At 29.4% G+C, this 13880-nt stretch overlaps 1 protein-coding gene across 1 annotated transcript in view; it reads left to right on the top strand.

The window, feature by feature from the left end:
- LOC148312813 (uncharacterized) overlaps nucleotides 1-13880 on the top strand; it is a 163325-nt gene that overhangs the window by 134845 nt on the left and 14600 nt on the right. The window contains exon 4 of the mRNA XM_088273431.1: nucleotides 3424-3593. Within this exon, the coding sequence (XP_088129557.1) occupies nucleotides 3424-3593 (170 nt within the window). The remainder of the gene's footprint in view (nucleotides 1-3423; nucleotides 3594-13880) is intronic.

Genomic DNA, 13880 nt, shown 5'->3' with positions numbered 1-13880 from the left:
GGAAAAAGGGAGTTTAGGGAAGGAGATAGAGGAAAAACTAAGGGAGGTGGTTTGATGGACAGTTACAATTGTAATGAAAAATACTAATGTCTCAGGCGTTTCTTAAAAATTATAAGAGAAGGTGCATTTTTTACAAGGAGAGGTTATTTTTATGAGACGTAAGTCTGGCCGCTTGGACTGAAAAGGAATTACTGAAGAATGATGTGTTATGGCGAAGAATGGAAACTGTTCTTTCTTGGGAAAAACGAAGTAATAGACCATGATCTGAGAATAATTAAAATAGATTTAAACATTTTTGTGAAAAATATAAAAGTAAAAAGATCGTACATTATACATTTGTTGAAAAGTTGTTTTTAACATCCAAAGACGTTGAATTTTCCTTGCTCGTTTTCTATGTGTGTAAACGCATAGAGCACATTTCTTTTGCAGTTAAAGAGTGATTCAAATAACAGTTGGCAAAATTCTCCGTTCGGTGTAGAAATAAGTTGTACGTTCTGGCCGCAGTATTTCATTGTTCACGCCATTGCAGACTCACTTTGTTAAACACTTGTCACTTGCAACCGTAACACAGAAACACAGATTTCATTGTTATCTATGGCCCCCACGAGAACTTAAATGGCGCAACTTTTTATCAAACAAAAAGAGCTTTTAACTGGGAGTTTTTTTTAACCCAGTTGACTTACCGGGTGCTCAGATTATTTTAAAAACAGTGATTTTTAAAATATGAATAAATTTTACTCCTCCAACGCTTCTCTTGATTTTGATTTTTTTTTAAGTATTATTGTTATTTTATATTTTATTACATTATTTTTACATTTATATTATAATTATTTTTTTATATTATTTGATTATTTTATACACTTATTTTGTGCTATAATTTTTAAGGATTCAATTATTGCATACTTTAATAAATACCTAAAATACCGTTTATTACCATCTAATATAATATTATTTTTTGACATCTCATCAAAGATGAAGAAGAATATGGAAGTCTGGGCATTTACGGGGCTTACGACCGTCATAGGCTGGTTTGAGTGATCACTTTACACACGTGTAACATTCACCAATTCTACCCATTATTGACAACCACACTACTCAAATTCTTGGAAGTTCTATATATATGAACCAATTTAGAAACCTTGTTCATGAATCACTAAAACTTCACTAGAGACATCTATTGGTGAGATGTAAAGAAGCTTTTTATTAAGCAGAAACTCTTATATTAGTATGTGAGATCCGAATCCCGGATTATAATCACACACATGAGAAACGCCAGAAAATACCATTTTCATTTTTATTATTAAGCTTATAATTTGACCAGATAATTTATTTACAACATTTTGAGTGTGTCCAAATACTTGTTCACAAAATCTGGATTATCTCCAATTACAGGAGTTATTTTCATATTATTTTTTGACATCTCATCTCATCTCATCTTTACACGTGTGTAAAGTGATCACTCAAACCAGCCTATGACGGTCGTAAGCCCCGTAAATGCCCAGACTTCCATATTCTTCTTCATCTTTGATGAGATGTCAAAAAATAATATGAAAATAACTCCTGTAATTGGAGATAATCCAGATTTTGTGAACAAGTATTTGGACACACTCAAAATGTTGTATCTAATATAATTATTTAATTTTTAAGACAGTATAGTTTATATGCAAAGTGTACTAAAATATCAGCAGTGCTCATTTAGTTCGTTCTTAAATATCCTTCAGAAATCGTGTTGAGTATAATAATGAACTAAATAACTAACCATCACGTCATTTTCTTTCGGGTTTAGGCAGAGAGAATGTCTTTGCAAACAGTTGTCGCCTCTTCCACGTTCATGCATCTCTTCATACATACCCATCGTTTATTCCGACTCCTGACCTGACTAGTATTTAAAATATTTAATCGTGCCAAGTTTTCCTCGGCCTTCCTCTTGTTTTATTAGCAACAACATTCGCTTTGTAAATCTGTTTTCCTGTTCATTAATCACTTATTTGATCCACATACCCAAACCATCTCAAATACTTTTTTTAGTATTCTCAATATTATTAATATTTAAAGCATTTACATGGTTAGTCATTTTTACTTTTTTATTTTTTTACAAAAATGTTAATAATATTAGTATTTAACCACTCACCAAGATTTTTATGTCTACCGGTTTCGAGACGTACCCGTTTCTTCGTCAGGACAATCACTGCCACAGCATGCAAACAATACCACCCTTCACCACCATAGCACCATTTACACACTAACTTTTTTTAATTTTCTTATTCAATTAAACAATATCGAGTAAAAAATATCATAATGGTATTAAAAAATCTTTCAAACAGGAAAAAAAGTAAATATCGGTATGAAATATAAAGTAATACATAAGATCTACATATCAGCTTTATTTCGGGGTGAGACGCATTGAATTGGAACGAGAAAATTTAAGTATGTAAATATTTTTCCGTTTCGTTATGAACCTTACAAAAGTTCGATGGTATTTGATACCATTTACAATTTTTTATGTTTATTCTACTTTTGGTCTCTTAATTTGACAAAAACATTTCGATGTATTTTCCCACGTGTAGTCTGATTACAGAAAAGGCTTAGTTTAGCCCAATAAAGCTATCTCGTAAAACAAAGTTAGTCGGGTCCATTACAGCTTGGATTACTGCCAACTGCCGACAACTGCGAGAGGAAATCTGATGTTGAATGTGTTTGGATAACGATAAATTGCGAACGATCATAGAACCCGTTTCAATATGTGGCCCTCTTTGTCAATATGGAAGTCACCTCCGGTTGACATGGGTATATTTTTACGTATGATATAAATCAGAGTATGTAAAGCAATGTACTTTGTACATAATATTTTTAATCATTACTTTAGTAGTAAATAAACGAAATGTAAAATTTTTAAAGGATTGTAAAAAATACACTGGCTGAACAATTATTCAAATCTGCACACAATTCAAATTAAGTATAATTGAGGTCTACTAATTATAACGCAATGCAGGGGTTGAAAAACCCCAATCAAAAGTTTAATATAGCGACGGCATTAATTTTAAAAAAAATAATAGTACCTACCTATATATTTTTTAAATGCACATTTCAAGTTTGTTTTTTTTTTACGTATAGAAATAAAGATAACATGCATGTCCTTATAAGTCTAAATGAAATACGTGCAAAGAAATAAAATATTTAAAAAATATATCTTATCTTTGTTTATATGAGATTTACTTTTTCATATTCACCAATTACTTAAACAAATTATAAATGAAATATTTTATTATAACTACCTTTTACAATTTTTCCTACAGTAATAAAACACCGATTATATAAACATTGATATATTTATCCGGTCGTCTTTAAGTAAAATTTCTTTTAAAAAAACTTAATTAAAACCAAATATACATATTTTTTTTAAATATACTTTTTTTATAACAGGGTGGGGTAGCGCGGCCCCTCGAACAGCAGCAGGCAAGGCGGCGGGGATGCTGTACGCTCTTCTCGGAGCGCCGCTACTGCTTCTATGGTTAGCGGCGGCAGGCGGATTGCTAGCACGCGCCGCTCGTCGCGCCGCTGCGCGCTGCCGCCCAGAACATCATCACCATCAGGTGAGAAAAACTTATATCCATTAATTGATTCGGCAGTCACTTTATGGTATTATTTACTAAATTACTTCAGCCTTCTTGTTGTGTCCAGTATTGAACAAAGGCTTCCCTCTTGGACTTCCACAGTCGTCTAGACGCGACTCTCTTGACACTTTTTGAATATTGTCAGACCATTTTATTCTATTCGTCCATCTATTCTCAGACATACGAGCCACATGACCTTCCCAGTTCCACTTTTGTTCCGCGATTCCGTTATGGCATTATGTATAAATACTACTATTTCTTAAAATCTATGTCACGCGTGTTTCGATGCATTAGCATTCGATTTCGATTTCGAATTCGAATCATAACAAATGATTCGAAATCCACCAAAACACGTGTCACAATAGATTTGAAGAAATAGTGGTGTAAATGCCAAGTAAAATTTATATTAAAAATGAGAGAATTCTATTTCCGTGAAATAAATTTACTTGGATTATAATACATTTACTTTGTTTGGATTACAATAGACATCTCAAAATTACGAAAAAGAAGTATTTTTTGGGGTATTTATGCCTTGTGAACAGCTGACTGAGTGATCATTTTATATTATATATTTATGTAACTTTCACCGACTTACCCATGTTTTGAACATCCATTTCACTTTATTTTTGTAAATTGTATTTATTCAATATCCAAGGGATATTTCTATTCACGTGTGAATTGAAAGTGACGTCTATCAAGATTCTCAAGTATTTTTTTTTTATAAAAGAATTCTTTTTCGGTAATCTGCGATATTTTTGTTTCCAGGAAGACGCCTGATATATTATACTATTGAATTTTAATCCACTTATTTATATTAAATAAATATAAACTTTTAAGAAAAAAATTGCAAAAAAAAATACTTATAACTTTCCTTTTATGTATAATCTGAATCATAATTTGCATATGTCACGCAATTTCTGTCTCCATAGTTAAAAATTCATCAGTTTCGTGTGCGAAGCGACTATTGTTATTTTTATATGAAGTAATATATAAATGTTAATATTTTTTATAAACACAAATTTTTTAAATAAATACAAATTAATACAAATAAACCTCAGAGGCTTCCAAATTTCACCCCGTGGTTCGGAAAATAGAAAATAAAAGAAAAAATACATATATAAAATATTCATTTGTAGGGTCAAGTCTGAAAATTCTGAACAACCACGGGACTTTAAATCAATTCAAAATTGATCGAAATATATCAATCGATGCTATGTACAAGACCCCTACATATTAAAAAAATCGATACAAAAAGTTTAGTGCTTATTTTAACATTTTTTTTAATTTATTTACAATAGAACCAGCAAAAATATTTATCATTACTAACGTTTATTTAACATTGAAACTTTCGATTGATACCCTTTTCCCAAATCCCCAGGCACCCCATTCTACCTTGAAAATATGAGCAATTTCTAAGTGAAGCGTATCAATGTTGATTTACAACTCGAATGAGATCATTCGGTCGTAAATATCGTTGCAAAAAAGCCAAAGTGGCAATTTTGGGCAATTTCCATTTTTCAAGCGCCGATTCAATAATATAATTTCATCCGTCATTAGGTTACAAGCGATATTGCGAAACCTCTTTAATCCGATACGCAAAATTTACATAAATAAGGCCGTCATTATAAATAAAACATAAATATATATATATATATATATATATATATATATATATATATATATATATATATATATATATATATATATATATATATATATATATATATATATATATATATATATATATATATATATATATATATATATATATATATATATATATATATATATATATATATATATATATATATATATATATATATATATATATATATATATATATATATATATATATATATATATATATATATATATACATATATATATATATATATATATATATATATATATATATATATATAAACATATATATATATATATATATATATATATATATATATATATATATATATATATATATATATGAATTTGCAGGGGTTACGACCTGTCATTAGCAGGTTTGAGTGGTTACTATTGCACGTGTTATATTCACCATTCCTTCTACGTTCGACAAAAACGCCAATACCGAGACGTATATTGCATATTTTTCGTCACTTGGATTGAGGTATTATTATATATAAATAACTCCGAATGAATCCAATTTAAATTTGTAAAGGAAAATTTGGATAATACTGAATAAATAAAAAATACGAATTTTTTATTGCCTAAAATGAAAATAAATAAAAAATCAACTCTTTAAATTTGTGGATACCGCATGAAGAAATACGTATTATATTTTATGTCTCGTTAAAAAAAATTTCAAAACTAAGAATATAACGTATGTAAAATATTGAGCAGTATTTTTTTTATTCTTACCCACACCCACATTTGGTATACATTATATTACATAAGGTACTGCATTGGACCAATATAGATGACGTAAGTGAAGGAGCTTGAAGGACATTACTGGTATGTGAGAAAGGAAATGGTAAAGTAATATACAACAAAGAAAAATACAAAAGCGGCAATGGCTACAGTACTCAAAATTACATTCTCATACTCGTACAAGTTTGTGTACAAGTCCTTTGAGGCAAAACTAAAATTTCGTTATATTTTTAGAATGAAAGCAAATTTACTCGCCATTAAAGAATACGTTTTCAAAAAACATAATTTTGGAATTTTCCGCTATCGTACAGAGTCGTAAATTGATTCTGTAACTTGGTATATGCGAGTTATATTTAGTAAAGGGTAGTCCTTAAAACAACACGACCTGCCCACATAGTTTTACACCTCAGTTCCTTCCGTTTCCACAGTAGTGGTTTCAAGCCTCAGGTAATGTGACTCGTATAATACAAAAGGTACGCACCGAGTATGAGTGAAAAACGGCGTAATGTATTAAGCAATTTGTTCGTGTGACATTCCCTTAGCAGCGCGTGTCCCATAATATATCTTTAGTCCGTGTTGAGAAACCTTTTTTATTCGTGGCTGGTCCCCCCCGCCTAGAGTAATATAAGTCATTGCGGGAGGCTTCTGCAAGCGAGAAACCAAAGGATTTATAGTATTAGATTCAACAAACTAACTCAATTTGGGAACTTTATATAAACGGTTTCAACATATTTCATTTTTACTAGCACTTGTGAAAAACGAGAACTTATTTAAAAATTTACGGAATAACTGACTAAAAAAAATAATCAAATATTCAGAATGTTTTTACCAACGAAAAATAATATATTTTTTTATTAACACTATCATGCATTTCTGTTATACCACTTAAAAACACTATTTACTTCGTGAGTGCTGGTTTCTGAATAACCATTTCATCATAAGGACAAATGTAGTCTCCATTTGACCTGATGATGGAATGGTAATTCCGAAGGCGGTAGTCATGAAGTAGTTTTTTAAAGTGGTATTACACAAATTGGACTATCAATGACAAGGAAAGTGATATAATACCTTACCACAAAGTTTTCAATGCTTTTATTATTTTTTTAAAACAAATATTTTTTTATTATATCAGATAGTTATTCTACCTCCTTCCATTATCCATAAGTCATTTAATAATGAAGTATAAAAGAGCTCTTCATAAATGGATAATGGATGTAGACAAATCTGAAATACATCGCATCATTCGGCCATATCGTATTTAATTGCATGTCATTTACTCTTCATATAATTTTATGAATTAGTGTTTTAAAATAATCCCTACACACGGAAAAACCCAAAGAGGGCACATTATTGTAAATTCTTATTATGTGTATGGTGAAAAATAAAATATTTTTAATGTGTCCAAATCAAGTATTTGTATTCACAAATCTGGATTATCTCTAGAAACTCTATGAGAACTTTTTTAATATTATTTTTTGACATCTCATCAAAGATGAAAAAAAATATGGAAGTCTGAGCATTTACGGGGCTGACAACCGTCATTACCTGGTTTAAGTGATCACTTTACATGGTGAATGCTACACGTGTATAAAGTGATCACTTAAACCAGCCTATGATGGTCGTCAGCCCCGTAAATGCCCAGACTTCCATATTCTTCTTCATCTTTGATGAGATGTCAAAAAATAATGTGAAAAATAACTCTTGTAATTGGAGATAATCCAGATTTGTGAACATGTATTTGGACACACTCAAAATGTTGTAAAGTTTTTTTTTTTTTTTTGAATCTCAACAAAGTTGAAGAAAAATATGAAAATCTGGCCATTTACGTCCATATTCTTCTTCATCTTTGTTAAGATGTAATAAAATATGATGAAAAATTACTAAATAAATAAAAATGTACTAAAAAGTAAAAAGTTTCGTTTCACGTCAAAATTCATGGCGCAAAATGATATCTGGTCAATTTTCTTTTTATGACAGCCAACGTATCATTCGTGATACCTCCCGTACAGCGTATTCGCAAGTCATAATGCCCCCGTGTGACATCACGGCTCACTGCGGGATGCTGGCGCTGAGAGCGCCCCGGACCCGTTTATCGACCTGACAATTTGGCGTCATTCATCACAAAGTCGGATCGCAGGCCAGGCCATGGAAATTATTCCAAAGCTATCGGTTCAGCAACTTTATGTAATTAATAATGCTTTGGGTCGAACCCAACGGCTCTCACTTTTATTAATTTTTAATCCAGTTATGTCTTTCCATTTTTTAAATTCAAGCAATTATTTTCTTTTTTTAAAGTTTTGTGCTGAAATTTCCTGGTGGAACTGCATTTTATGGAATAAAATATCTAGTTGTTATTTTATTCTACAATAATTATCTCTTGTACTCTGGAGCACTATTGATACTATTGTTACAATTATGTTTTACATTTTGTAGCATTATCTTTTTTTAATGTTACGTGTTTATTTGATCATTTTCATATAATTTACTTGATATTATATTTCATAAAATTCATGTATTTTTAATTATTTTTATCAGTTAATTTAATCAGACTCATATAGTTTTAAAAACATGTCCGAATACTAGTACATGGTAACATCAAAAAAGTATAAAAGAGAAAAAAAGCAATTCGACCCATGATTGATCAAACTCGTGACACAGTTATGTACGAGTTCACAACAGCCATCTATGTAGAAATGAGGATAGTTTTTACTAAGCAGAGACTTTTAACAGCCTATAAGGGTAGTAAGCCCTTTAAATGCCCATACGGCTATCCAAACTGAAAGCACAGTTAAGGACATTTTTAGGAAAAGTCCAAAAAAGCAAAAAAAAGTTTTTCAAAAAAAATCCCTTACTGTGTTTTAAGTTTGGACAGCCGCATACTTCTGTATTCTTCTTCATCTATGTTAATATTTTTTTTTAAAACTCCTTAGAGAAGATAATCCAGATTTGTGAACAAGTGTTTGGACACACTCAAAATGTTGTTTTGTAGCTTGATTTAGTATGAATTAAGTGTTAAAAAAATATCAAATATCGAATTCCGTAAAAGGAAATATACTCAAATGAAATAAACTATGTTTGTTTATTCTAATTCAAACGAGAATCAGGACCCTCACCTAATTTTTGTTTATTTAGGCACATTTACAGAATGTTTACCAACACAAAGGATAATACTCTAGTTAATACAAATACATTTATGTTAAAATGCATATGTCATAATTGTGGATAACTAAAATCCTCAATTACTCGAGAAGTGTTTTTTCTAATCCGAGTTAAAACTAAATAATGGTCCTTAAAAGTTTACTTAAACGTTTGCTTTTATACTATTTATTGGTACATAAAAGAAAACTACATTTTAGTAACTAAAATAAAAGCCGTCTTTAAAGTTAGTACTCTGATACAGAAGTTCCTCTAGTAAACAACGCCGAATGATTAAAGCTGACAATTTCTAAATCCCCCAAAATTATTCTAAGTATTTAAATAAACTGTTTGTGTTGAATTTGAGAGCTTTATACTTTTGTATATTTATATATTTGAAATAAATGATTAAAGTAATTTAAACATTTTTTAAATAACCCTGAATGTAAGATTAAAACTATGTATACAAAATATAATATAAACGCATATAACGTCGCGCTGAGTTATACTGAATTATGTGTTATGGACTGTATAAAAAAGTAATATTAAAAAATAATATTCGTTTTAGGATTTGTTACAGAGATAATGAATAAAAATATCATGTGATCAAAATTCACATTGCTATTTTTTCAAATAACCTTGAATGGCTTTAGTTTTGGTCATTCTTAAATGGTAGGTACCTATGGAGAAATTGCAAAAGGCGTCTTGTATTTTTTTTACTTCATTATTATGTTACTGCTTATGTCAGACGTAAAGGATTTATTGGTTATAAAAATAAGAAAATTAAAATATTAAGGTTATGAATTGTTTTACATGATGCCTTTGCATTTTTCAACAATTGATACAAAAAAAAATCAGTGTTGACTTCTCGATTTTTGTGTCTTCCCGATAAAATGAATCTTGAGAATATGAATCTATGTAGTATGTTTTTTTTTCAGTGTGGATGCTTTCTTGCTTCTTTGACTTTACATTTTGATACATTTAAAATTATCCAACCCAATAAATCTATAGGAAGTTCTCACAATTTTTTTAATAATTAGGTTTGAGGTAACGTTTCCGTATTGGTGGAATTTGTGACGCGTATCTGCCAAATCTGACGCTCATCAACTGATTTCCGGGAAAATTACCATTTTGGGGAAAGTTGAAATGAACTCTTCATTCGTCTTTAAAGTAATTAGAAATAACGTAATTTTTTGTTGAAAAACATATTAATGAAGTTTGAGCGTTTTTTTAAACTCCTATTAACTTTAAATGTTAATAATAATACAAATCGCTCATCAGTATATCTGAGTAAATATTTTTATAACCTTTGGAAGTTTTACAATAAATAGCTTAATTTTTTCCCTTTAAACTTTTGCCATATGTGGAAAGAAGCTCTCTTTTTTAACTCCTCAATACTAAACATCATTTCTTGTTTGTTTTACATGGGGTTTATTTTAATTTGTTTAACTATTATCTTATTCTCATAATATACGAGTTTTTTTTATATTTTAAAGTGCAATCCTAATTGGAAATGGTCATTCTCAAATTTTAAAATAGTGATAAAAAAAGCATAATTATAACTGTTCATAAATTAAAGTAATATCTCGTAAAACCTAAATGATGTTTTTTTTTGGTGATGGAAATTTTTATTCCAATATTTTTATTTCAATATTTTTGTCAGAAAATATAATTTTGCAATTAATAAATTTTAAATTCAACATTTACATTTTTGATCAAGTATATTGAAATATGTGAAAATTGTTAATCGATAATAGTGATTCCAAATCAGAATTGCACATATAATAATCAGTATTGCACATAATATCCTCCTGGATTCATTATTGGACGATTAATTACAAAACTAATTTATTTTGATACGACTTAGTTCTCTATGAGCTAATAGGTGTGAATCTGAAAAAGAATAAGACATTTGTTTTTATCGGTTATTCATTATTTATTCTTCTTTTTGAAAAAATACGACTTAAGAAGTTTTCAAAATTGAAGATTTATTTTTTAGTTATATTAAAACATCAGATTTATTATCAAAACATCAAATAATGTTTACTCTTTCATTAAGTTGGTACAAAAAAATCACCACTTACGACATTAAAACCCAGAACAAAACATTGTTTTGATACCTGAAAAGCCTTGAAAGTCTAAAGCGTTTTTCTCTATTATTTCCTGTTCTGAAATAAACAAGAGCTGAAATTAAAAATATGTGAAGTGTTTTTGTTTAAATAGAAGACGTCATAAAGATGGGTAAAGTTTGAGGCGTAACCAAGTGACGGGTCACGTAGTAGGGGTTAACTTTACCCCCGAGCCGGGCCGCCCTCACCCTAACCCCGGACCAACAGATGTCGCACAATTTATGGTCAACAAATCCCAAAGTACGAGTGAAATGTCTCCAATACAGCATCAAGGATGACACTTGTTACTGTCCGAAGATAGCAGATTTACAAATTTATTTTATTGATTGATGAGCCAACGTGGGCCTCTCAAATGCTTTTACTTTTATTGGAATGTTGGTAACTAACTACATAATAAAAACTAAGTTCAAAATATAGATAGAAAACATTTATCTCACTTCCTTGTTGATATTTACAATTTTCGTTATTACCTTGACAGTGTAAGCACCTGTTCCATTTAAGTAAAAATGATTGATTGCTAAAATGGAAACAGTTGCGTATATTGTTCTCTATGATCGTATACATACAACTCATAGAACAAGACATTTAATGACATGGATATTTTCGGGAAAATTATAGCTATAATAAAAAAACAGGTTAGTAGAAAGTTGTCATACTCTGTTTACTCTCCACCAATAACCTAGTTATGTTACGGGTGGGGGGTGAACGGTGCATGACAATTTTTTTTCTGTATATATATATAATGAATATGTATATGTATGTATACGTATATATATATGTGTGTATGTATGCGTATGTATATGTATGTTTGTATATTTATAAATATATTTTTCAACTTCTTACCTAGAAAAAAAAATTCCTTTAACCACCCTTATTAATTCCTCTCCTTTCCTGCTCCTTCCTGCTAAATCTATTATTTTTTATAATACCCTTTTTTGTTTTTTGTTTAATCTCGGAATGTTTTTTAATAGTTTTATAACATAAATGTGGAATTGTTTAATTGGCTTTTTTTAACGTTACTATTTTTTGTTAATGTAATGTAATGTTTATTATTGTTAATGTAACTATTGTTTTATATCATTTTTATTGAATAAATAAAATAAAAATAAATAAGTATTTCCTTTTGACTGCCATATAATTTAGGTGTGTTATATTACTACTAAATTTGTAAAACAACTCTGCTTATAAGGTACCTTACAACTTTGCAGCTAGATTTTTCATACTGACTACTAAATTTTAATATATTTTATTCAATTTATAAACTTACCATTTACTTTTATTTTTATCCAGTTTTGTAACGAATTACAAAGCAAAGCTTAATCCTTGTTTTCAATGTTTTTTTTTTAAACCCTTATCCGCAACCCAACGATGCATACGGTACTGCGTCATATAAACGCAGTGTTATCTTGATCGTTTACAGATGAAGGAAAGGTAATCAGCCTTCCGCTTCAGGTACCAGTCCAGGGTAATAATATTGAATAAATATTACAGTGAAAAAATCACTTATATTTATTTTACCCCCTTTGGGAATCGAACCCGGGACCTCCAGAACGGTAGCCGAGCGTGCTGACCATTACACTACGGATTCGGCCACTACGGTTACACTACGGTTTTCAATGTTACATTACATTATATTGTTGAAATACATATTTTGTATTAAGTTATAATCTTACATAGTGCTCGTCTCGCGTAGGAGAGCTTTTTATATTCAACACATTTAACAAGTCGACATATCTCTCAGGTCTGGAAAAATAATGGGCCAAATAAAACATGATTTTTTAAAGGAAAACTTACTATAAATTTTTTATTTATATTGTCAATTGTATTAACTAATTAAATGAAATTATAATATAAAAGAAAACTATTTTTAAACCAACTTTTCTTTGATCATTTTCCCAGATACATTCACATTTGTATTTTTATTCAATTTTCATTTTTTTTCCAGACCAGGGATGTGTCTTCATGTATATAAAAATTTAATCTGTTCTTACAACACTAAATTTATGACGGTTTTAATTAAATTTTTTGCATGGATTACCACATCCAATGTTGTGGGAGCAAAATATCACCAAACTATGAAGTATTGAAAATATAGGTACCCTGATTTCAACGTCCGATCAAATACCCCGCGGAGACAGGACTTTTCACTCGCATGTCAAATATTGTTGTTGAATGAAATTAAGCTTTCAAAGGTTTGAGAGTTTTTTATCACGCTATTAATTCAGATTACATACTTTATGCTGTTAAAGTTTAATTGCTGAATTACAGCAACAGTTTTTTGCTAGATCCACGGCAATTAAGTATGATATTTCGATATAAATCGACAATGCTTTATCGATTTTGTTTTCAATAAAATAGAGGATTGAAAGAAATTATTTAAATATATTTATTTGTGTGTGTTTGTTAATTTTTTATTAATAAAAAAATATTTTTTCTTATATTATTTCCGATATCACTTATCAGAAATATCTCTCTACATATAATATTTTTAAGTTAATATAAATCGTAAAATAAGATTGAAATATTAAAACATAAAACAAAAATTGATTTAAAAATATTTTTTTGCAATTTACTATCGCAAAAATTATAGCATTATTATAAACTTGTATATACTCTA

This window comes from Brachycentrus maculatus, unplaced genomic scaffold (genome assembly GCF_059751285.1).
Source record: "Brachycentrus maculatus isolate JH-2025_06_01 unplaced genomic scaffold, ASM5975128v1 h1tg000032l, whole genome shotgun sequence".
Classification (NCBI taxonomy): Eukaryota; Metazoa; Arthropoda; class Insecta; order Trichoptera; family Brachycentridae; genus Brachycentrus; species Brachycentrus maculatus.
Note: the sequence above shows the minus strand (reverse complement) of the source record. Positions and strands in the feature narration are given on the sequence as shown.